Raw genomic sequence first — 25,935 nt, forward strand, 5'->3', positions numbered from 1 at the left:
GGAGCACACACACACACACACACACACACACAATCTCTTCCTCACACACACACATATAGGCACTCAGAAGGTGAGATATGTCTCCCAGCATATAGATGTACTCTACTGTAATCTCTTTGTCTACAAGATACACTTAGATGGATGGTTACGGGAGAGAAAGTGTGTGTGTGTGTGTGTGTGTGTGTGTGTGTGTGTGTGTGTGTGTGTGTGTGTGTGTGTGTGTGTGTGTGTGTGTGTGTGTGTGTGTGTGTGTGTGTGTGTGTGTGTGTGTGTGTTGCAATGTATGCCGTACATCCCAGTCTTGAGTCTGGTAATCCCAGTGTCATATTTGAAACACTTTTTATATGAGCTATTTCATATGGTTGAAACTTTGTAAAGGATAGTTTGGATTTTCTTTCAAGTCTTTCACCTGCATTGTCACCTGCAATACTGTATGTACATGACAAGAGTTACTATTTGTCTTAATCATACTCATCTCCATGCTGGCTGTGATCCCTTCCTCACCAGATTACACTGTAAAATATGAGATATCCTTGTTCTGTGAAAAGATGGATTCTAAACTTCAGAAGAAGCTGATAAAATGCTTTGGCAGTCTGAAATTGTCAAATCAAGTGGGTAACTTCATCGTAGGAGATGTGCAAAGGTGTATTGCTGTTGTTTTTTGTTCTGGAAACAACAACAAGCCTTCCTTAGCCATGGCTCTGCAAAAAACATTATTTGGGAAAACAATAGATTTTGTAGAAGTTTGTAACGTTGGAAAATTCACATTGGATTTAATGCGGAGTGCTAAAGCATTAGCATCGCTGGAGAGAAAACAGAGTTAGATAACCTTTCCACTTGATGACCAGTATTGTTTCCTAAGAATGTGGCCAACTTGTACAGATGTAATTTACACTTATTCGCTTTCTTACCTAGAGTTAGATGGGCAGATTGATGCCTCCCTGATGTCTGAGTTAACAGTAAATATGTGGCTGGAGCCAGTAGCTTGTTATCTTAGCTTAGCATAAAAAAATGCAAATAGTCTTTATGCTAATTTTAATGTATCTCAAAAACTTCTGGAACCACACACATCAAGAGCCATACTCTAGATCCAATGGCATGTCCAGACTTATTTGACTGGTGTTGCACTGATTTATGCAGGGGTGGCATAAAATTTATGTGTGCAGTGCAACACACACACACACACACACACACACACACACACACACACACACACACACACACACACTTCTGAATAACATTAATTTACCATTTCTGTCTCTATCTACTTTAAAGGGGTGGTTCAGAATTTTGGACACAGGACCTCATTTCCAAGTTAGCCAGTGTGTTATTTATCAGTGTAGACCGTTTTCAACCCTTTTCATCCAGTCCTTCCAGTTGCAGAGTTCGCTGGTGCTAGGCTAGCACAAGTCAACAGTAACTGCTAGCCTGCCATTAAAAACAGTCTTACCCACTCCACAGTACACCCGAGGCAAATAAATGATAGCGCCAGACTATCAATGTAAATGTCGATAGAACAATGTTAGAAATAAAACTACCCTTGCATGGCATTGCAGTAGTTATACTTTGCTCCCTGTAGTTGGTAGCATAGGCTACAGCAGCGGCGGTCACTCATTACTACAGAAGCAGAGTACATTGCACGAAGAAATCAACAAGATATAGTACCACGTTTGAAAGCCATGCCAATGTTTCTGACTTTGTCAATCTATCAGTAGCAGCTAGGCTAACATTATGAACGTGGCTAGCTTTATTAGCTAGAGTAGCCTACCAAAAGTTATTACCTGTTCATCAGTAGCTGTTGGTGCATCTGGAAAGACGGATGGAACCGCATTCATTGTCAGTGACTTGTGGACCTTTAGATTGCGGGATTTTTCAACGTCGTCTGGTCGAAAATGATCACTACAAATTTGTAACTTGAGTAGAGTCTTGGCCACTGTCTTGATGTCCAAGTCAGCAGAAGAAGCCTCAGTTGGTTCCTTTCTGGATCTCCCATTGGAAATTTGTGGAAACTTTGTGGTGCCCATCTGTTTATTTTTACCATTTCTAAATGCACACTGAAACACCATGTTGCCTAGTCCTTAATTTCCAATCCAGTGCTTCAATACCAATGTACTAGGCTACTACTAGGTTTCCCGACTGGAGTGCGCTTTTCTGTTTACTTTTCGGCGCAGTACAAGTAACTGGAGCAAAGTAAAATTCCGCTACTGCTGAGAAACTAGTCACTCAAAATGTAATGCGATCATTGAGATGCAAGGGTAGTTTTATTTCTAACATTATTCTATCAACAGACATTTACATCAATAGTCTGGCATTATAATTTATTTGCCTCGGGTGTACTGTGGAGTGGGGTAAGTAATTTTTAATGGCAGGCTAGCAGTTACTGTTGATTTGCACTAGCCTAGCACCAGCGAACTCTGCAACTGGAAGGACTGGATGAAAAGTGTTGAAAACGGTCTCCACTGATAAATAACAATTTATTTATTAATTTATAATAATTTATAAAAATATCACATTTTAAACATAAAAACCTTAAGGAACACCATAGAAAAATCCATACTGTGATTTGGTATAAAAAACTTTTGATATTTGGAGATTGGATGGAGAACCCTTTTGTTCCGGAAACTGCAGAAACACCCTTATTGCCAATATATCTAAGAAAGCCATACATCCATAAATGTACATCCATACATGAGTCTCAACTTTCCAATCATACCCAATTCATGCAATAACAAGACTGTTTAGGGACCCCAGTATGTAGAAATATTCAAATACACCATTTTAGAATAGGTCAGGGGCCCCCTTTGAAAATGGCCTAAATGTAATATAAAGCTTCCATACTTCATAAAAAAAAAATTAATAATAATAATAATAAGCTCAAGGTCCAGCCTCTGACTGAGCAGATATAGTTTAAGTTAGAGGTCTGGCCAATCCGATTTCAGTTGTGGCTTGTGCCATCCGAGGCCGTTCTCTGGACACACTCCTGTCTGGATCTTCTTTGAAGTGACCAGCTATGTTTATTTTTATCTTTTACTGTATTTGCTGTTTTTGATGATGATTTATTTATACATTTTTTATTTTATCTGAAGCACTTCACAATTGCCCATTAGTAGTAGTAGTAGTAGTAGTAATTGTTGTAGAAGAAGTACTACCAATAGCATTACATGTGTAAGCTACTTCTGTGTTGCATATTTTTGATATTTACAGCATTATTTTACTATGTGAAATCACATCTGCTGCTCAATTTGAATTTAACAGAGTGGTGGAGGGGTTTCTTGAATTGAGGACACCAGATTGTTATCTTATTGTTTTATCATAACCACACAAAGGGAGTGATTAGTTATAGGCTAAAACTGCATTAAAACACTTTCCTATGTTGTTAACTGGTTGTGTTTTACAATATCAACCACAGTCAATGTTCCAATTTTCTCTGATTCAGGTTTGCACATTGCAAAAATCAGTATTAGGTAATTTTATAGCCTAGTCTAAAAAGGTTTAGCCTACATCAAAAAATGGGATTAGTATGATTATTATTTTAGTTGTTATTATTATTACTTTTATTAATATGCTATCACAAGAAATAAAACAACTAGTCATAAACCTATATTGAATCTGTGGTGTAAAAAAACAAAACAAGGCATAGCCTATTTATTCTCCCTATTACACTCTCTCTCTCACACACACACACACACACATACACACACCATGCATGTCACACTGAGCCAGTCATCCTGTAATGGCTGCCACTGCTCATTGTTCACATCCTGCTTTGTCTTCAGCGCCATTTTGACTCTGTGGGAGGAGCAGCAGCTAGCATTATGCACACACACACACACACAAAGACACACACACACACACACACACACACACACACACAGACACACACATACACACACACATACACTTGTGACAGGGAGTTCAGGGTTTGCTCCATTTTCCCCCTACCAGCTTTATAGTGGGAGAGAATGTATAATGCCAAGCTACAGTTAGCTTCAGTGCTCATATAGAAGGTGTGTCTCACACACAGTCAGTAAAAGGCTACATAGTTTCGCTGCTATTCTTACATGGTGAAAGCTACTGCTGGTGGAGGGCCATGCTAAGCTAACCATTGGCTTCTATACTCTCAGGCAGAGGGCTACCCATGCTAATCTAGGAAAACAATGACCCTGCTGTGGCCTCAGACTGTTTCTCGTCTTTGTATCTGCTCTGGAAAATATCTCCTTCTTCAGGGTTATCTCTGTGTAAACACATGAAGTGAACCATATACTGGGCAATACCAGGCTATATCAGGCTAAACATATATGTTGCATAGTATCGGAAAACTAGACAAAGTCATGCATTTAAACTTGAAATTTGCATTCAGTCCAAATTATGAACCAAAATCAGAATATATATTATATATAAATAAAATGACAAATATTTAATTATATTGACAAACTGTACCCTGTGGAAAATATAGGCTTATGCTTAATTGCATTGTATATATGTATTATGGAAATTAGGCCTATAGCCTACTACAATAAATGTTCAATACATTATAAATAATTAGCGTCCACTAGTACAAGAAACAGCAGCCAAATAATATAAAATAATACAAATATAATAGGTTCACTAATATGCTGTTGAATGCTCACTTTGTTTCATGTTTAGGGTATTATAAAAGTGCATTAGTGTTAACTGCATAAAAAAATATATGTACTTCATGCCATATTTCTTCACTTAACTTCAATTAGTATCCCTTTAGGTATGAATTCATATAACACAACAACATGGGCCACATCGTAAATGTTTGTGTTTTTATTATTATTATTATTCCACTATGAAAATATATGTACAATAAATAATTTGGATTTTCACTATTAAAGAATCTCAATAAATAAACTAGGGTCTAAAACTCGGGTCGTCAGCAGGGCTTCTCTCTCGTCTTGTCTCGTTCAGAGAGACAACGAATTCATTCTCCAGTGGAGATTTTTCTAAAAGCAGTCCAGCTATCCGCACCTAGACTCCGTGAGCAGTTCCTGAGAAGTTATTAAGGATCCATGAAGCTGCACCAGATTGCACTCGATGAAACATATCCGCACATACTGATGAGTGTTAATACTTTTAACAAAAACGATCAGAAACAAGAAAGGCAATAAATACCTGAACAAGGGGAGAGATAAAATCCACAACGTTTCGACCGTGAAAAAAAACAATTTCCCTTCGGTGTTTAAAATAAAAAAAATATGACGAATGAGACGAATTGCATCTCTCTTTAACTACAATACAGCCGCAAAATAAAACCAGAAAGAAGATGCAAAAAAATATATATATACAAAAAAAAACACGAACATAATTTTCAGTCAGAAATGTTTCAGGAATGTTGCCGAGAAGCTTTTATGCTATTTAAACAGCAGAGTCCTCGCCGAGTGCCGTCTCCTCCGCTCGATTGCTCATCCACACAGGCCTGTCTGTCCACTCCTTTTTTTTATATTTGTACTTTTCTTTTATATTGAAACGTAGCAGCCGGCCCTCAGAAGTTGAGGTGCTGCAGGTCTATGGCGCACAGTGTGCTTGTGAACAGGTCGAAGTCCTCCTCGGAGAAATCCACCGGACTATCCAGCGAGCTCTGCAGGCTGGGCGACAGGCACGCGTCCCCGGCAAAGAAGGCCAGGTCGGGGAGCGCGGAGGAGGCGGCGGGAGGAGCAGCAGCAGCAGTAGAGGTGATAGAGGAGTCCCGCTGCTCAGAGAATGACGGATCGGACGCTGCTGCGGGCCCGGCCTCGCTGAGCTGCATCAGGCCCGGGTTATTAGAGGAGTTCGTGGCGGTGAACGTCGGCGGGGAGTGGTGAGCCGCGGCAGCCTCAGAGCAGCCAGATGCCCCTGGCAGCGGTGGGCGTTCGGGACGGCTCAATCGGCCTCCCTTCTCCGGCGTGGGCTGTGCATTATCCCCGCTGTCATTAGCGTAGGCGGTGGGTTCGGCGGCCGAAGATGGATTGCAGCTCCCTGGCTCGCCGTCCGATGTAGCCTCCCCGGTGCCGGATGCTTCCAGCGGCTGGCTGGAGTACGGGGATGAGGCATCGGCGCCTTCAAGCGGCTCAAAGCCGCCCGGGTCGCTGGATTCATGGCCTCCACCGCCGTCCCGGTGGTGCGTAGTCTGGCGCTTGTGTTTCATCCGCCGGTTCTGGAACCAAACTTTGACCTGCCGCTCGGTCAGATCCAAGAGGGCGGCGATCTCCACCCTCCTGGGCCGGCATAGGTACTTGTTGAAGTGGAACTCCTTCTCCAGCTCCAGCAGCTGTGTGTTGGTGTAGGCGGTGCGCAGCCGGCGGGACCCGGCTCCTCCACTATCCAGACAGGCCTGGCTCGGGTCTTCAGGGAGACAAAGACAAATAAAGGGAGAGAGAAATTATGTGGAGGATTTATTGTGTAAAATCTTGTGAAGCTATTATCGTGTGTCTTTTTTTTTTATTTGTATTTTATATTTCGTTTAAACTTAAAATTATCTATCTATTTCACGAGAGCCCTGTAAAACCTCTACATTTTTTTTTATTGCGTGCAAGATTTCCAGCCAAGAAATAACCTGCTTCAGCATCGAGCGGAAATCCCCTCGGCTCTTCTGTCTGTAATAAAACAGTAATAAAACACAAAAAGTCTCGTAAAAAAAAATACTCCTTCCAATTACAGTAGCAGCCCAAGCCATAACTGTTAACGCGGACCAATTTCATTCTGGTAAGAAAAATAATAATAAAGAAAAGAAAAGGCAGATAAAGACAGATGGTGATAATGCCAAAGAGGGGTTCTCTTTTTCTGTAGAGTGCAGCGAGCCCGCTGTGAGAGGCTGCAGCATGTGATCAGAGAAATGCAAAGAGAGAGGAAAATAAATAAATCATGGGATTGGGAGGAAATGTGCAGGGAGATGTGGGAATGTCGATGTGAAACCATGTGGCGGTATCTGTCAGAAACAGAACTAAAACCATCAAGTGCCTCGTGTAGTAGATCAGAAAAAGCAGGAAATTGGGCGAGAAAGGAACACGAGAAAACAAGAAATTCCATTAAAATGAATGGGTTGGGATTGTGTGTGTTTGGAAGAGCAAAAAAAAAAAAATAGAGGAAAAAAAAAAACTTTTACAAATGCAGTGATTGTGGAGGCCAGTGTGAAAGACGGAAATGACCTAAACCCAAGAAAATCAGATCGTGTGCAATCTGTATCTGTGGATGTAGTTTATACCCCTCCCCCCCCCCCCACCCCAACATATTCTGTCCGGTTGCTTTGCCTCGCCATTATATTTCCTACCTCCATCCAATATGGCTACCTTCTCAGTTGTGTTATGAATATATAATGTCAGGGCGATGCTTCAGCTGCTCGCTGAAATCCCACCACCCAATGAACAGAATGATACAGGCTGCAGCAGCAATCATCTGCAGCCTTAAGGAAACAATCCCCCGTCTGCGCGTCTTTACGCACGATAAAAGAATGAAATATGGACAGAATGCATTATGGAAAATTTGGGCTATAGATGCTACAGAATTAACAGAATGCTGGTGTGAAAGGCTTTCCCTCAGCGTGAAGCTGAATTATACATATTTGATCCTAAAAATGACACAGATAATGTGTTAATGGGTGCATTTTTAAGTGCATGAACATAGAGTGTAAAGCACTGCAGCATAATGCAGTGGTCTAGATATGGCTTCCCTCTTGACACAGCATCACAGCACTGCACAATACACACACACACACACACACACACACACACACACACACACACACACACACACACTGAGGAAGAAAAAGACAATGTCATCTAGCCAAATCCATGCTGTGTGTAATAAATGGCATGCTATTTCTGAAGTGGAAATGAAATGAAGATGCAGACAGTAAATTAAAGCACAGGCTGCACACCCCTCACACTCCCACCACACACACATAGCCTTCTGGCTCCCTCTTCCCAGCATACCGACCTGTGGGTGACTCGATGCCCGCCGAAGCGTACCCGGAGGCGGTCGGCGATGGGGAGGAAGATGCAGGGGGGATGATGGATCCGCCACCGCTGGCGCTGCTCCCCGGCTTTGGGCACTTCTTTGATGACTTCTTCTCCTTCATCCAGGGGAACTCATGGGCCAGCGGACCGGCCGGGGTGGCCGTGGCCGGGGCAGGGGCCTGGCCAGGCGGACAGGGCTGCTGTGCGGCTCGGTGGTGCGTCTGGAGGCCATTAGTGACGGAGGTTCTCCGGTTCTGCTGGCTCCTTGCAGTCGGTCTCGGCTGGCTGGCTGTGCAGGGGCTGAGGCTGGGGATGGTGTGCTCGAAGGGAGGCGGAATTACTGTCGACTCCTTGATTGATGAAGTTTGAAATGACTCCAGGACGGCGGGGAAAGACGTCAGGCACTCTGCTAGGGACGGCTGGCTGTTTATAAAACCGATCTCCCTCTCAAATTCAAAATTCATAGCTCCCTCAAAACCGGCTTCAACCTCAAACGGCGAGACCCCCGAAACAATCCCTTCCCCAAAATAAAAAAAAAACAAAACACATACACGCACGCACGCTCGCACACGCACACAACACAATATGGCTTCTTAAAAAAATAAAACGAAATGAAAAAACGCACGAGCATGTAGGCTCCCGACCGCAATGGCGTAAATGCGGTGGATATATAATAATTGTGTATATTGGTGATATTACTAGCGTATGGGGACCTGGGTAGGCTAAACTGAACAACTATGGGGCGAAATTGCAGCCAATTCCTGGTCATGTGACCCAAGACAGCCAATCGGGGGTCCGGGCCTGGCGGCGGCGATGGTTGTGGGAAGCAGCATTTTTATGTTTCCACCAAATGCTGTGGCTATATGACAGGATAGCTGCTATCGTTTCGTCTTAACGGGGGGTAAAGTCTGGGGAGGAGTGGAGGGGGGGCAAGCGACAAGGCGGCCGCTCGCCATGTGCGCCGTGTGGGCGGCGGGTCGGCGCATCCCGGCCCGGTTTTGCGCACAAACAATAGAGCATCTCGGACATTTCTTCTGTCCTCTGGGTGATGTAATGACGGTTAACATTAGGTGGACGGAGCTGGCCACCACCGTGTACAATATGGCTCCTTCAGAAGGGGGAAAAAAACCTACTGTTTACAGCACTCAGCTCATTAATCTTATACATTGTGACAGAGGCTAAAAAAAAAATCTCCAATTTAGGCACAGAAAACTTGGAGAGGGTTTTTAGATGGCGCAGCAGCTCAGGAGTAGACGATGATGAAGATTTCTACTCCGCGGTAGTGGAGATGAAGCAGATTGGCTTCTAACAGAGCAGAGAGACATTTAGATTTGAAGAGAGGCAGAGACAGGGAGCCTGTTGGTGTGTAAGTGTATACTTTTTTGTTTTTAATCGATTTCTAAATGTATTTGGGAAGTGTTGTTGGAGCTCAGTGTGTGTGTGTGTGTGTGTGTGTGTGTGAGAGAGAGAGAGAGAGAGAGAGAGAAACCTAAATATTGTCTAAATATAATCTGACCAAAATAGCCTCTGTTCACAGTCTCCAAATATCTTCCTGCTAGCTATGGTTCTCTCTCGCCCTCTCTCCAGTGTGATGTATGGGTGTTAAAAATGTCCCGTGTGTTTACGCGGAGAGAGAGAGAGTGAGAGAGAGAGAGTTCATAGCGAGGTCGCTCCGTGCAACCGTAGAGAGAGGAGGGGAGCGCGCAGGCCTCCCGTTCCTGCTAATAGTACAAATAATAACACGGCAGCAATAATATGAACACTAACACTGAGTGAGAGTGTGCTGAGCGGCCTTCAAACGCAACAGGACGCACATGTAGATTTTTTTTCTCTCCTTTCTTTTATAAAGATCAGGAACTCGGGAGTTTAGCAGAGGATATTTTGGGGAGGGCTCGAGGAGTACAAAAAAAGTGCGGTGATCAATCTTTGAGTCCCTGCAAAGAGCCTGACAGCAGCCCCTCTCTCTCTCTCTCTCTCTCTCTCTCTCTCTCTCTCTCTCCTAAATAACAAGAAAAGCTCCAGCGTCAAAATCTCTCCCCCCCCACCACCTTTAGACCCATTATTCGCTGTGTTTTGTTATATGTACACTGCTTTTACGCGCAGCAAATACGCTCATATATACACGTCATGTAGACATATTTTATCTGTTGAGTTAAAAAAAATAAAAACCACCGAGATACCAGGGACAAATGGATAGAAGGTATTTGGCTCTCTGCTCCATTCTCCCACTCGTTCCCATGCCCTCTGACAGGCAGAACAAGTAGAAAAGTGTGTGGGAGTGAAGGCCATTGAGAGCAGCAGAAAGCGCAGGCAGCGAGGAGGCCGAGGCTGCATGGACACAGAGCCCGAACCCTGCAGAGACTCGAGCTGCTGACCGGGCTGCAACACCACAATGTGCCCTGCGCCGTTTACTTTCCCTTCCCTTGCTTCATATCTCGTTCCACGATTTTTGTGAAATTCCGAAGTTTCTGGAAGTTTTGTTGGAGAATGGAAAGCTGTTGTTTTTCATGCTATTGAAATTGGATTGGTCGATTCAAGATGGGGATATGTGACTTTTATTATATTTCATTTTCCAGTCAGTTCTTTTTTTTATTTTTTTATTTAGCCTACCGATGGTAAACCAATTATTTTCATTCCAGTAACTGCGTTTTAATTTGACCTTATTTAAATATAATTACTAATTATTGAGATTTTGATTAGTCCAAAGCCCTGCTTCTTTTTTTTTTTTTTTTAAAAGGAAGAAAAGAAAACGCTTCAGAACTAACAGTTCGTGAATTGTCCCTTTAGTCTATGGAGTATTTTTGTGTTTAAATTACTAGGGTTTTTCTATTATTAATTTTAATATTAGGGACTATTATTATTATTATTATATTAGCTACTGCATGATAAAACATCTGTTCACATCTGACAGATAACTTTTTGACCAATCTCCTCCCTAATATAGGCTACCTAAAAATAATTTCTGACTCCAGATCAGTGTGTGTACCTGGCTGAGAGCGTGTTCTATAGTAATAGCTGTGCTGTGTTCAGCAGCGACCGCGTTGCTGAAGCCGAGCCGAGCTCTCCGTCTGTTTTTATGAGGCAATAAATTAGATCCAATCTCTGCTTATTGGTGTTTTTATTGTCTGTTAGTCCAACGGAGTTGTAAAGGGAAGTACGGCCATTATTTATGGGAGCCTGATTTATGTCCCAAGTTTTATGCTGCTCTCAGGCCTCTCAGCACAAGCGCGTGCTAAAGAGAGAGAGGGAGAGAGAGAGAGAGAGAGAGAGAGAGAGAGAGAGAGATGGGGAGAGAGAGAGAGAGAGAGAGAGAGAGAGGGAGAGAGAGAGAGAGTGTGTGGAGTGGGGGGTTTAAGACCATGTGACCAGGCCTCAGGGCTTTTTTTTAGTCATAAACAGCAACAGAGAACAAGAGAAGAGAAAAAGAGAGAGATAACAAGAGAAAAAGAGAGGAAATGTTAAGCTAAAATTTTTGAGCCATTATCTTGGTTTTAAAGCTCTCTGCTTTTGGTTCCCAGTCACCCTGGGTCACGTGACTTATCTTGGGTCTCCTAACTGTTGAAAAAAAAAGAATATATATATATATATATATATATATATATATATATATATATATATATATATACTGTATATACTTTCTCATTAAGAGTAAACGGTTAAAAAAGGTCAACCCAGGTAGTCAATAATCAACAGTCAATGACTAGACTAAGTCAGTAATTCAAATGGTGACATAAATAGTTATATATTAATAGAATAGTAGAAAACAAGTCTAAATGCTCTATGAGTTTCTGCATGATGCAACTCAGCCATACAGGAAATGAAGAAATGGCCATATATATATATATATATATATATATATATATATATATATATATATATATATATATATGTATATAACTCCCACCATCTGCTGGACTGTCTGATAAGCTAACATGCTCACTCACTAGATTTATTCCAGAGCTTTCAACCACACTTCACAGCCTTGCTCCCCATTTCAAGTCAGACCACTTATGTTCCACAGAAGTGGCTCCAGAACACGACTACATTGAACTGGGATTCTTGAAATAACGTGAGCAATGTTTATGCAGAGGAACAGATCGTTCTGGCCAGGCTTTTCCAAATAACTTAAACGTGAAAACAAATCCTTTTTTCACCATTTTAAATCATGAGCTGCATTAATTAAACTTTTTTTTCTTCTTTTTCGTAGAGCTTAAATGTTTTCTCCACAATCAATGAGAGTTAAATATATAACACGGCAGCTGCAATACTTTACACTACTGGACACTAAAAACTAGTTCGGAGTGAGTTTGAGCTTTAACAGTTAGTGACAATAGTTTGGAGTTATCAGACAAAACAGCAGAGCTAAAGTCAATGTTCCCTTCTCAGAGAGAGGACTCTAAAAAAAAAATCAAGCAGCAACAGGTATCAGGTTTCAGTTCAGGAATAGTTGTTGGATCCGACCTTAGACCTTCACTGGGATGCAGCCCAGTATCTGACATGTCATTGGTGCTGGCAATCAGCAGGCCTACAGTAAATGAATACCAGCAACAGTAGCAGAATAGCTCTGACTCTAGCAGCCACTTTAACCTCCTTCTTTCTGTCGAGTGTGTAAGTCATAAAGGAGAGCAGATTGGAAGTTTTCCTAAGGGTTAAAGATTTTTTTTTTTTTAAACTTATGACATGTTACACGTCGCTCCAGGCTTCAGATGTAATTATCGGGAATGTTTTCTGACAGTGATGCCATGCTTTAGCCTGAGGGATTGACCAGGTATCCAGTACTGGCATCAGTGTCAGGTCATCCCTGAACCAGAGACATGCTGCTGGAAAGAAGTCCCACCTACACCAGATCCTCCACCATCACATCAGGATAGAACACACACCATCCGCTGAACACGTCACATAACAGCTTACAAAACCATTTGGGCAGTACCTTGAAAGGATTGAGGTAACATAATGTCTTATGTCTTTGAAATGTCCCGTTTTGGTTTCTATCACTGAGATCAGCTGATTTTGAAAGGTTTAGTACAGAGATCTTCAACATGGGGGTCCTGGACCCTAAGGAGGGGGAGGGGGGGGTCCTCAGAGTTACTGCAGGTGGTCCACCAAGATATTGTTGAATCATTTAAAAAAAAAAAAAACTCCAAAAGTTAAAATATGTCTGATACATGAACATGAGTCCAACATATAATTAGCAAAGATAAATCGGCCTATTTCTGAAAATTTACACAACATTGGTGACAGGCTACTAAGGTAGCCATCCACAGATGGTTAAGCCTAAGAATTGACTGTGTTACATGAATGTTAAACATTAAAACATGATGTATAAAGATATGAATACTGTATATGTCAATAATTATTATTTTAAAACCTTAGTATTGTTTGCGCCATAAAAAGGTGTGTGTAAAGGCTTTAGGCCGCCCTATATGTTAAGTTTAATATGCAACTTCATTCAATACAAGATTAGTAGGGGGTCCCTGCTTTGCTCTCTTTAAGCTGAGGGTCCTTGGCCTAAAACATATTTTAGTAAATTGAATATTTGTTTTAGAATAATATGTTCATCCTTCAAAGTTGATAATCAACAGAACTTGATTTACTTAAGAAATTTGAGTTCTAATCCTGGCGTGCAATTGTTTGAATACATTCATAATTAGTGATTTTTGCAACAGCTGGCAGCCAATAGGAGCCCAGCTGTGCATAGGGTTGTTTGTATGTTGCCATGGCAGTCAACACAACAAGTTGAGTTGGCGGGTTTTCCACGTGACAGTAACACTGCCTAACAAAGTGCTATTGCCCTTTCAGATGATAATGTTTTAATAATGATTTACCAAAACACCTGAGGATCATAAACAAACTGACGATATCTCTGAATAACATAACATTTTATTAAAGAATTGTTCGACAGACAACTCTCTCAACAATGAAAGAAAAAGGAGCTACAAAGGACAAAGAAAGAAGTTGTTTTTCTCCAAAAAGACTCGTTCTTTTTTTCCAGCTAATAGTTTGTCTAAATTTTCAGACTATGCACGGATAGGTCACCGATCCCCACCCATGCCTTTTTCCCTGTACAAGCCAAGACATGTATGTACAAGGGTCATTATAGGAACATAAAAACTACTTATTTTCTTCTAAAATACAAGAACTAAAAAATGTAACTTCAGTACAAGGGACAAGAAGAAACACAATGTTTTTTTTTTTCTTTCATAACAGGTAAATACTAAAAAAGTACAGTATTTTTTCTCGATATAAATACATGAAGGATAAATAATAATAATAATAATACAAAACAGAAAGTCTTTTTAAACTGGCTATAACAAATAAATATTTATATATGAATGTTCACTTGAACACACATTGGCGAAAGACGCTTTGATTGGAGGGCCTACCGTCTTCAAAATAAGATTTTATCATTATTATTTTTTCCTTTTAACCATCAAAATGTAAACTCTAAGTGCAACAATGATGCCCAGATGTGGAAAGCGTTTGTGTAAATCTGCACTTTTAAAAAAACTATTACCAAAGGTTGATTTCCAGAACGGCAGAGAGAGAGTAGTGGGGGGGGGGGGGGTCAACCCCACACAGCTTGAACACTGCAGCCTGACGTGTGTGTTGTCCCAAAACTCCACTCACTGACCGTTTAAACAAATCAATCTAGTTGTTTTAAAAATGTGTGATACACATCCTCTCCGATTTCTGGGACATGCATTTTTGTTCAAATATATACCCTGTATCCACGTTAAAAGTCAAGATATGTGAGAACAAAAGAAAACAATATAAAATGTGGACTTCTTCGCATTGGTGTCCGCTAATGCAAGTGAACCCTTCCAAAGTGATAGAGAGAGAGAGAGAGAGAGAGAGAGAGAGAGAGAGAGAGAGAGAGAGAGAGAGAGAGAAGAGGGTAATAACTTACCCAAACATAAATAAATTGTGTTCTTCACTCTCATTATTTACCCTGTGTCGATGATGTGCTAAAAATAAGAACATTAAAATGTCTCTTCCATGTCCTCTCATTGTGTTTGTTTAAAGATGTCAACAGCTGGCGTAACCTGGCTGTGGATGTGTCAACGAAAGGAAGCTAGCTTAGCATTGCTGTGTGAGTGAGTGTGTGTGTGTGTGTGTGTGTGTGTGTGTGTGTGTGGAGGCTGTGATGAACTAGCGTAGCTTAGCACAGATGCATGTCTATGGGAGCTAGTTTAGCCTTTGAGCTTGTAGCTTCTTAAACCCTGTTAGATTGATGGGAGGGGTGGTGAGTGGGGTGATGGATGTATATGTGCGTGTGTATGTGAGTGTGTGTGTGAGATAGAGAGGGGGGTGGGGGGGGGGGTCTGTGGCGGATTGTGGGGATTTTTGCCTCCTTCAGAAGCCATGTGCTGCTGCCACAGACAAGAGACGGAGGGTTAGTAGTGATTCAGTCTGGACCGACAGAGACGGGTACGGCAGGAGACAAAAAGAGACAGCGGAGGGGAGAGCATCCAGTGGTTTTTATGTGCTTCGTGGAACAGAGGAGGAACAGAGGAAGGACGAGTACTGCCAGCTCGAGCCATATATTTGTGTTCTCTCTCTCTCTCTCTCCTGCTGATGGAGAGGCAGAGGCCTCCACATAGCTCAGCTCGGCTGACAACAACATGTGTTGCCTAGAGGGGGAGAGAGCTCAGTGCCATAAATCTAACCACCTCGTTAACTGCCCATTCAAATCTCAACAATTTCATTTAGCGGGCGGGAGAGCTGTTTGTATATGTGTGTCTTAAGGGGGAATATTTTATTTTCAAAGTACAATTTTACACCCCGTCCTAGCTCTAACACCATGCTAGCTGAGCTACTGCTGCAATGTGCTCCGCCCACGCAAAAATTGTTTTGAAATTATTTTGCTGAGTAACCTATAGATTGTTCTTTCATATTAGGGTTTTTTTGGGGGGCATTCTGAGAATTTTTTTTAATGATATACTGACTTCTGCTTTGTTTGAGTACAGTCGTCGGTATTGCAGTTTTCTGATTGTAAAGTAGATTACCAGTCTAATGAATACTGACTAAACAATGGCGCTCTCACCATAGATCCTGTTATGCCATACAGCTGCCAATATGTCTCTGCACCAGTGCCACAAGACGAGCTTCCTGACATTTATTGTCCCCAGGGGGACATGGGAGACAATTGACTGGACACTTCTTCTCCCACGCTTACAATATGCTTCACTGGCCCGGGACTCTTAAGAGTGTAAATTGCTCTAAAAAGGTCGATGTTAAATGTGTAAACATGGGTAAAAGAAACCAAGAGTTCTAAAATGAAAACTCAATCACTGATAATGTATAATAAAACATTATGCACTTTTAAATGTGTAAGTTAAATTAACAATTTTTTCGTCAAAACTAAATGATAATGCATTGATAAATGGTTTAAAAGTTTGGTTTCCTCATTTCCTGTATGATGTAAGGTTTCAGCAGCAGAGAGTAAGTTAGTAAGTTTGGTCTCGGCTTAAAAAAAATCCTTGGAAATGTTTTTGCAACTACCATTGATTTCACTACTTAGCAGAGATGTGCCTTTAATTGTCTCTTTTGGCAACATGAATGGTTCGTCGCTGCTACTTGATAATCGGCACAACCTTTCTCATTTTTAAATTAAATTACCTGCACTTTAAAGGTAACAGTAAAAGCTCTAGCCCTAATCAGAAGGCAGTGAAACAGGGGTGGGTTGGGCAAAACCAAACGCTGATTGCTCCCCTTTGTGGCCGTAGAGCACGGGACAAACGACTGGATGGCTCCTGTCTGTCTCCTTTGGTCTCTCCTGCCGTCCCGCTGCAGCAGTAGAGTCCCCACGTGTTAGTTAGTCTGTTAGTGAGTCGCGTCGTCTTACATGTTCTGTGTTGTCTTCGCTATTTCCTACGTTGTCATTTTGTTCCAAACCTGCTACAGGTGAGTGAGCTTGGGTGCTTCCTGGATTCTGCCCTGAGTCGAGGTGTGGTGCGCCGACAGCTCGGTGTACGTCGGGTGGGTGGGCGGGTCACAGGGACCCGGGGGGCCCCCTCCGCCCACGTGGTGCTGGTTGGTGGCCGACATAGGCCCCGCGCCATTGTAGTCCATGGTTTGATGGTGGGTTGGCGTGGGGCCGAGGTGGTTTAGCCCGTACATGGAGGGCCCCGAGCCAGGCATGGGTTCCACATAGCTGCCACCCCCCACGTAGACTGGACTGGCCTGCATACTGGTGGGAGTCCCGTAGCCAGCGTTGTTGGCCTGCACAAGGCCGTGGTGAGGATGGGGGTCGCCGTAGTCCTGGTCTGGGGCGCCATACTTCTGTTGGGGGGGGCAGCCCTTCATGGGGACATTGGAGTAGGCAGTGGACATGGAGTAAGACACTCCCTGGTGGGGCTTGCCAAAGGATGGCGGAGAGGGGACGTCGTAGCCTCCTCCACCTCCCCCACCTCCCCCTCCCATGGGGTGCATTGAGTTGAGGAAGCTGGCGGAGGACTGCATGGTCAGGGGTGGGGAGCCGGTCGGTGAGGGCCCTCCAGAACTGGAGCTCAGGCCCTTGGACTTCTGGTCCTTCTTGTATTTCATGCGTCGGTTCTGGAACCAGATCTTGATCTGGCGTTCGGACAGATTGAGCAGGTTGGCCATCTCCACGCGCCGCGGCCGGCACAGGTACCTGTTGAAGTGGAACTCCTTCTCCAGCTCCACCAGCTGGGCGCTGGTGTACGCCGTACGGGCCCGCTTGGACGACGCTGATGACCCGCCCGTAGGACTCTTCTCCCCGCTGCTGCCACTCTCAGCTCCTCCTGACGCTGGGGACAGAAGAGAAACCATTACACAGAGAAAGGCAAGGGAGAAAGATAGAGGAATAGTGAAACAGGAAAGACTATACCCCCCAAAAAAGAAACCGGGGCACAAAAAAAACAAAAAAACAAGAGGGTAAAAGCAGTACAAAAAAGGAAGAAAGGATTGGAAATGTAAAAAAAAGGAGGATATAGTAAGAAACAGGTAAAAGAATGAAAAATTGAGAGAGCCAGAGAGGAAGAGAGATGAAAACACTCTGCCGGCTGCATGCTGGAGGAAATTGAAAGCATTCACGTTCTTAATAAAGCAGAGGGGGGTCCGGGTTTGCTGGCTGAATTATCCCTTGATATTAGTTGTCAACACTTCATAACAGTGACAGTTATTAAGGGACGGAGGGCCCGGTGCTGGCCGAGGGCAGCTAAATTGCATCTTGGCTGGAAAGACCAACCCCCCACAGCAACAGCTGCCACAGCACAAGGACTATGAGCAGGAACTGAGGCTGACCTGCAGTCACTTCAACCGGCTCGCCAAGAAAAGTCAAGCTTCTCACCACATTTATGTTAAAGTTACACTAACTCCTCATACACTTGACACTTCAACTGTTGCCACTGTTGTTTATGTCATGGCTCCTGGTGCATTGTTAGTCACTCTTGGTGAGTGCAAGTAAAACGTGAATATGATTTCAAAAAGGCAGTGTGTATGTTACTGTCAGCGGGTAGCTAATCATTTTGTCTTAAGGCCACTAGGGCTGTGCTCGATTGAAGAAATTCTTAGTCAACTAACACTCATTCAATTGTATCGACTAATCGATTAGTTGATTTGATCGACGGATCTGTAAATCTGAGTTTCTCCGCAAAGAGTCATGCAAAAGCACCACTTTAATTCTTGTGTTTAACAGAGATGTGTTCATACGTTTCTTGGAAATTCATTCAGCATGAAAAAAAGCATAAAACATGACTAATCGACTAAAGAAATCTAAGTTGACTAAGACCAAAATGACCGATTAGTCGACTAATCGACTAAGAAGGAGCAGCCCTAAAGGCCTGAGAGTCTGCTAAACCTCGCATCCACCAGCTGCTGTCGCTACTTTATAGGGCGTGTTTAAGTGAGTACACCTCGACGTGATAGCTGGTCAATAAAGTGTTCCGTCAAAAAATACGTTAAAAAGACAAGTTTGCAGTGTGCTTCACGTCATTTGTTTGCACGCCATGAAAGCTGGTAAACCTCAAATCAGATTCCGTCACTTCTTTATCAGTCAAATGTATGTTTAGACAAAAACAGCCTGGGTGTTCAGAAGATAAGAGGATTCTAAAGCCCCTTTCACACATTCCCATTTACTCTAACAATTAGAAATGGAAAATAACGATAACTGTAAAATAGTTGACTAAGTTATCTTTTTGGTCTTAGTTAACTAAGATTTCTGTAGTTGATTAGCCTTTTTTTATGCTTTTTCAATGCTAAATGTCTTATTTTCAAGAAATATAAGCACATTTTTGGTAAACACAAGATTTAAAGTAGGGCTTTTGCATGATACTTTGTGGAGAAACTATGTTTTACAGACGAAACATTGTATTACTGTTAGATGACTAAGAATTTCTTTAGTCAAAGACAGCCTTAATAAAATGTACAATAGGTTTTAGAATTCAGAATTGAAAGCAGCCTTAATGTAAAGGCTCTTTTCATCATTTTCCAAATCAGTGCCAATCTTCAGCAGTGCTGCCACCACAATGAGCAGGTTCTTATATCTGGCCTTTAGTCATATTCTTTATGATAACATTGAGTTCATCACACGGCTGCCATCTTGGAACACGGCAACATCAGTCACAATAGGTCCAACAGGTGAACAAACACCAGTCCTCATGTGATCAGACAGGTTGTAAACAAGCTGACAGTTAAGCCAGATATATACACCCAGTTGCCATTAGGTACACCTAATGCAGTGTACTGCAACAGTGCTTCATCAAGGTTATGATGTTGACTTATTGTTGAAACTATTTTAGAGATGTGTTGATGCAACTTCACGGCTATTTTGGAGGCTGCCCTTTGGTGCTGCTAAATTATGTTGCAGGGGTGTTTCTAATATTATCTCCAACCCATTCATGACAAAGATTGTAGAGTAAATAATAAAAACACCTGTCAGCATAACGCAATACAGTTCAACAGCACCACAAATTACATCCAACCGGCAGCGTCAAATGGCCACCCACCAACTCGATGTGTAAAGCGTCCTGAGATAACTTCTGTAGGGTTTCACACTATAAGTAAAATTGAATCAATCCTCTCTACAACGGTTTCAACAAAACCTGAACATTATAACCTCCAGGAAGTTAGCTAGTTGTACCTAATGAACTGGCAACTGAGTGTAGCATCAAACCCAAGGTGAGTAATGTTGTGAATAACCCTTCAGTTGCACGGAAAACGGAAGTCGCTTGTTCGACTGCGCACAACCAGGCAAGTACAGTCGGTTGAAGTTGAAGTAGGAAGCCGGTCTCTAAACTGTGATGGATGTTTAGCTTTGGGAATAATTCCCACTCGGCGATTCAAGATCCTGGCAGTAACTTTGGTGTGTACAAGTGTATTATAATGACAGAGGCAATGGCCAGAGCTATACTGGAAAAAAACTGGGGGAAAAAAGTTTTTCTTTCGTCTTTCCCGAGTGGTCATGCATGGTGTGAAAAGACTTGAGATGTTTTTCCACCATGTGCCATGAGCATAAATGTCACAAGCCACTACATCATTTAAAGCCAGCAATTCTGAAGGTTCCATTTGTCACAGCGACTTGCGAGGGTTGGTTTTGCTGCTGAACCAAATGGGCGCTAAAGTATGGGCTTAAATAGCAACAGATGATACTTGGCTGGCTTGGCTTGTCGTTTCCATCTTGGTGTTTATTCCGTACTAAACAGTAGTGCTGAACTTCAGTGCCTCTTCCATCTCTCTCTGTGAGTACACGCCCACTGTGCCTCTGTTATGAATACGTTGCTCCTTCCTTGCCATGTGTTCATACTTATAAGCTGATGCAGGAGAGATCAAAGCAAGCACTGAGACCCTATCTCTCCATTATTCTGTCTCTCTCTCTCAACAGAATAAACAGTTGACTCTAGTGTTTATTTCTTTTGATGGGAGACAAAAGTAGGAGAGGTAACCATCACGTCATCTGTCTCACTGCGGCTGGGACATTCTCATAATGATTGTTTCAAATTCTCATCAATAAACAGTCTAATCTCCTCTCAACTCTCGGCCCAGTCAATTGAAAGTGTTTTGAATGCAAATATGAGACTCATATTCATTATGGCAGAGCACATTTTTCCCCATTGATAACTACCAATTCTAATATCTGTCTGCCTCGACGGTTGTTTTCTTTGCCTGTTATCAGACATGCAGAAGATATTCAAATTCATCATCCTGTTGTATTTCTTTTCCCATTTGTTAATATCTTCCATTTCAAATGTCTGCATGTCATTCTCCCTCTCTCTGAAAATCTATTCATCTGTTATCGTACATGACATTTAAATTCACCCTGTTAATATCTTCCTTCTTGCTGTGGCTTTCCAAGAAAGTGCAAAAAGGAGATGAAGAGGAGGAGGAGCGAGGAGGGGAGGAAGGAGAGCAATCGGAAGGCAAGTAATCACCGGAGGGTGGAGAGCAAGGAAAGGAGTTGCTGGGTGAAGAGGAGGAAGTAAATGAATCGAGTAAGGTGTGCAGGCTATTGACTGCTGGTTTGTGCCAGCCGGTTAGCCTGACTGTCCTATAACTGTAATGAATCCCTGACTGCTCAGTCAACATTGATTCATTCTTTATCCAGTCCAGCTTCTTTCGGTCATTTTATACTGACTGAACACCAAATCTCTCTCTCTCTCTCTCTCTCTCTGTTCTACCTTTCTCCTCTCAACTGGTCCTGCTATTTAGGGCTGTCCTTGAATAATGACATTATTAGTCGATTAACATTAACACGTATATGATGTTGAATCACTCAAAAGCACCACTCTAAATCTTGTGTTTACCAGAGATGTGCTCATAAGTTTCTTTAGAGAAAGTCCTGCACACTGACCATTACGCAAGCAATAATTTATTTAGAAAAATACAAGGTTTTGGTCTCAGACCTTCATCAGGGGAATTCTACCTGATGAAGGTCTGAGACCGAAACGTTGTATTTTTCTAAATAAATTATTGCTTGCGTAATGGTCAGTGTGCAGGACTTTCTCTAAGCTTTTGATCTGCTACTTTTGATCATATCCTACGCATCTGCCCGACAAAAGAGGTGTGCAAAAAAGCTTTCCTACCTCATAAGTTTCTTTGAAATAAGTCATTTAGCATGATAAAGCATACAAAAATCTTCGACTAAGATCAAAACATCTGATTTGTCGATTTATAGATTAGAGGGGGCAGCCTTACTGTGATTAAGTTGTTTCAACAATATTCCAGATATACCTTTTCTCAAATGTTTGATTGTCTCTTATTCTTTCCCCCTCAGTTTCAGGTGGTTTTAGAACTATTTCTGGATGAACACCACTGTATCCATCCGCGCGGTCCCTAGTGCAGTGTCTCCGACTATAGCTCCAGTTGCCAGATACGGTCCATGATCACAGGTTTTAGATCTCTGGACAGGCACGATGCAGCCAAACCTGGCAACATCGTTGTGATGACAAGCCTCCAGGAAGTCTCTGCACTGGCTGTTGTTTGCCAAGAAATAGTTTCATTATGTAACTCTCTAAAACCACAAAAGAAAACGCGATAATTGGTTGGTATTTGTGAGCTTTAGAGGTGTTAGTAGGTGTATTATTTCAGTTCAGACAGAACCAGCCTGGCTGGATCCTTCTTAATGCTAAGCTCCTGACTCCAGCTCTGCACTTAACACACAGACATAATAGAGTAATTCATCTAACGCTTAAAGAGAAAGCGCAAGGGTGCCTGGGTGGCCTAGAGCGAGCGTCCATAAATAGAGGCTCGACGCTGATATTGCGGGTTTGATTCCGACCTGCAGCACTTTCCTGCATGTCATTCCCCCTCTGTTCCCCTTTCAGGCCTAAGCTGTCACTAGTAAAGGCCTAAATGCCAAAATAATTATCTAAAAAAATAAAAGGAAAGCTGATGTGAAGATGTGTTTAGATCTTGAACCAAACATCCATATTTTATTAATACACATCATATAAATAAATCTGGGAAAACGTTCCTTATCAAAAAAAAAGTATTAAAATTTTCTTCCATTCTGCCATTAAAATAAATAAATTTTCCTGGGTTTTTACTCGTTAACTTGATTGCTACTCTAGGTGATGCAGGGATATTGGTCAGGCTGCCAGGCCTCTGACCTTTGACCTCTTTTACTATTCACTGCTTGCCATATTTAGGGATTTGACAGTTAGTCTACTGATGGCTTTAGTCATTCAAAAGACTCAATCAAATAACTTCAGTGTGAAGATGCAAAGCAGAATTGATTTTGATTTTACGCTCATACTTTTCAGCATCCTAACATGCTTCCTCAGGGAGAAGTATAAATGCTGTAGTGGATCCAGCTACTTAAGTTCATTTAAAAGCAATATTAGCAGACTGACTCACCAGCTACAGATAACCAGCTTGACTAGTTGCCTGTCTGAACCACTGACTGTGGAAACCTGTTATGCCATAATAGTCTGAAAAAAAAATCCTCTGGGGATCTGGGGCTTGAAAGAGGATGTTGATAAGAGAGGTGAGGAAAGAGGGATGTGGTGATGGGAAGGAGGAGGCAGGATAATAGGAAAAAAGGCGCTAATGAGGAAGGAAAATGAAGGAAGAAAGAAAAGGAACGAGGACAGAAGGAACAGAAGACAGGAAAACAGAGACAGAGAGAGAGAGAGAGAGAAAAAAAAAAGAGAGGTGTAGGAGGACTAAGTAGCCATGTTGTTTCTGTGGTGCAATGGAGGTCAAATGAAAGCAAAGACAGACAGAGGGATAGAGACAGGTGTAGACTAACACACCGTTGCCAGAGTTGTTGCTGGGGGAACAGTTTTTCTGCTTGGTCGCCTGTCGACACTCTTTCATCCAGGGAAAGATCTGCTTGGCCATCGTCGGGTTGGGGGGCAGTGAGGAGGAGGAGGACGATGTGGAGGACGATGTGGAGGAGGAAGAATTAGACAACTTATTGGGGCCTGATTTAGAGGCTGAGGAGGCCCCAGCACTGCCCCCCGGCTGCTGAGCCCCAGTATTGCCGTTGCTGGGGTTTGGGGGCAGTGGGGGGGACACCTGGGAGCCAGGGTGGTGCTCAGGCGGCAGACTGGGCCGCATGCAGCTGCCATTCAGCTCCTTGGTCTTGGCTAGCTGCTGCTGCTGCTGGTGGCCACTGTTACTGCCCAGTGACTGTAAAGAGCAGGCCGAGCGTTGGTACGAATCCACATCCAGATGGGTCGCTGACTGGAAGGCCGGCTGATGGTGGGACACTGGGACCGGTGCATCGTAGCCCCCAAAGCCGTTGGCAGCTGCTGCTGCCGCTGCCGCCCCCTGCACCTGGTAGGACGAGTAGCCACCAAAAAGCGCAGAGGAGTTGTCGTAGTATGTTGTCTTCTGCATTTCTGAGAGAAGTGGCGGCGTCTTCTTGTGCTCCGGTCCTTGTTGAGAGCCACTGCCGGAAGACCATTTGGTACCGGGGGTCACGTGACGGTGTCTCTCCAGTGGTCCGCTGCAATCTGACCTAAAAGGTTAGGAGAGGCAGAATGAAGAAATAAGAGAGATAAATCCATCTTCCTCTCATGAAAGGCGCCATGACATGAATAGAAACCACTGCTTTTCTTTCCTCACCCACCCCCCCTACCCTCCCCCTCCCTTATGAGCCCAGTGCACAGCCTGCAGATGCTCCAGTGGAGGAGGCACAAGGAGGGCAATCTGTGTTCCATCTCTCTCTCTCTCTCTCTCTCTCTCTCTCTCTCTCTCTCTCTCTCTCTCTCACACAAACACATAGGCTACAAGAAAACATACATACACTTATAAATGTTAAATTTCCATTTAGTAATTACACATTTTATTATTATTATTATTATTATTAGTTTTATAATTATTATTATTATAATTATTATTATTATAATTATTATTATTAAGTGGTAAAATACTAGTCCATCTACTCATATTATTAATAATGGTACTATTTGTAGAATAAGTAATTAGTATTGTTATTGACAAATTATTCTCATTTTTTAGCATTTATTTCAAGTCTGAAGGCAATGCATCCCCTTTGAATTTAAGAATAAAATTCAACAAAATCGCTGTTTACTGTTGTTTTAAGCATGGCTGTATGTCGTAGTTTTCGACGTATTCGATGGCCTACGTTATTTCCATAAAGCCTAGAATGATGTTTTTCTAATAAAGCACTATCCCACCATGGCTGCTGTTATTCGAGCTGAACGTGACATTTTGTTGTGTAATGGCGGCAGTGAAGTGGCCTGTATCTATTTTCCTTCGTGACTGATGTAGGTAGCCTATTTCTGTCAACCTCTGCTTTCCACATATGATTTACTATATTCCGTCTGCTCGGCTGTTACCTCACTCATATCTCCGGAAACAATCGCTGCTGCTGAATAACGGGCTACACTTGCATCAGAGGAGTTTTTTTTTTAACAGGCCAGAAGAAACATGGCAGTTATACATAGGCCTATTGTTGCACGTTATTAAGATTGTTCAGAGTAACAAAGAAAAGCGTATAACTGGCATAATGACGTGAAAATCCCTCTGCTGAAGAAAGTGATCTAGGAAATGGTTCAGAAAACTTGGGGAAAATGTTTGTGGTTATGGGAAATCGGGGTTAGAATTAGGGTAAATCATTTCAGACGCGTTGTATTGGTTAATATGGTCGTCATACAGCCTACGGTATATGTTTAAAAGAAGAATTAAAAATAAATAAATAAACAAAACACTTGGAATCGGGTTTACAGATAGATAGATAGATAGATAGATAGATAGATAGATAGATAGATAGATAGATAGATAGATAGAGTAAAGAAAGAAAGCCCGGAAGAAGCTTCACGAGTCAGTGATTCATTAGGGTCGAGTGCTCTATCAGAGCCCCGGGAAAAACAGGAAGAAAAGCAAACGGCAGTGGGAGCCCCCATAGGCTCCCTATCTCGCGCTCAGCGCTGGGGTGGGCCTCTGGCCGCGAGAGGCCGAGTTGTCAGGCGCGAGAGAGCACCTGGCATTCATTCCTCCTCTGGAGATAAAATGTTTAACGGGAAGAAGCGGCTCTGCTGGCTCTGCC

The 25,935-nt window shown here is 42.6% G+C and overlaps 2 protein-coding genes across 8 annotated transcripts in view; both read right to left on the reverse strand.

Annotated features, from left to right (window-relative positions):
- Positions 1–4,873: 4,873 nt before the first annotated feature.
- hoxb2a (homeobox B2a) lies at positions 4,874–8,496 on the reverse strand. Its single transcript, XM_028599513.1, has 2 exons — positions 7,939–8,496; positions 4,874–6,348 (listed from the first exon to the last, which is right to left on the reverse strand). Exons 1-2 carry the CDS (start codon positions 8,420–8,422, stop codon positions 5,510–5,512), a joined length of 1,323 nt encoding a protein of 440 aa, XP_028455314.1. The 5' UTR covers positions 8,423–8,496; the 3' UTR covers positions 4,874–5,509.
- Positions 8,497–14,516: 6,020 nt separating this feature from the next.
- The window catches only part of hoxb3a (homeobox B3a), a 94,382-nt gene continuing 82,963 nt past the window's right edge, over positions 14,517–25,935 (reverse strand). For all 7 annotated transcript variants that reach the window (XM_028598635.1, XM_028598634.1, XM_028598633.1 and 4 more), the window contains 2 exons: positions 23,672–24,381; positions 14,517–17,728 (listed from right to left, as the gene is read on the reverse strand). In XM_028598635.1, the coding sequence (XP_028454436.1) occupies positions 16,857–17,728; positions 23,672–24,260 (1,461 nt within the window). In that variant the 5' untranslated portion in view covers positions 24,261–24,381 and the 3' untranslated portion in view covers positions 14,517–16,856. The remainder of the gene's footprint in view (positions 17,729–23,671; positions 24,382–25,935) is intronic.

The sequence above is a fragment of the Perca flavescens genome, chromosome 15 (assembly GCF_004354835.1).
Source record: "Perca flavescens isolate YP-PL-M2 chromosome 15, PFLA_1.0, whole genome shotgun sequence".
Classification (NCBI taxonomy): domain Eukaryota; kingdom Metazoa; phylum Chordata; class Actinopteri; order Perciformes; family Percidae; genus Perca; species Perca flavescens.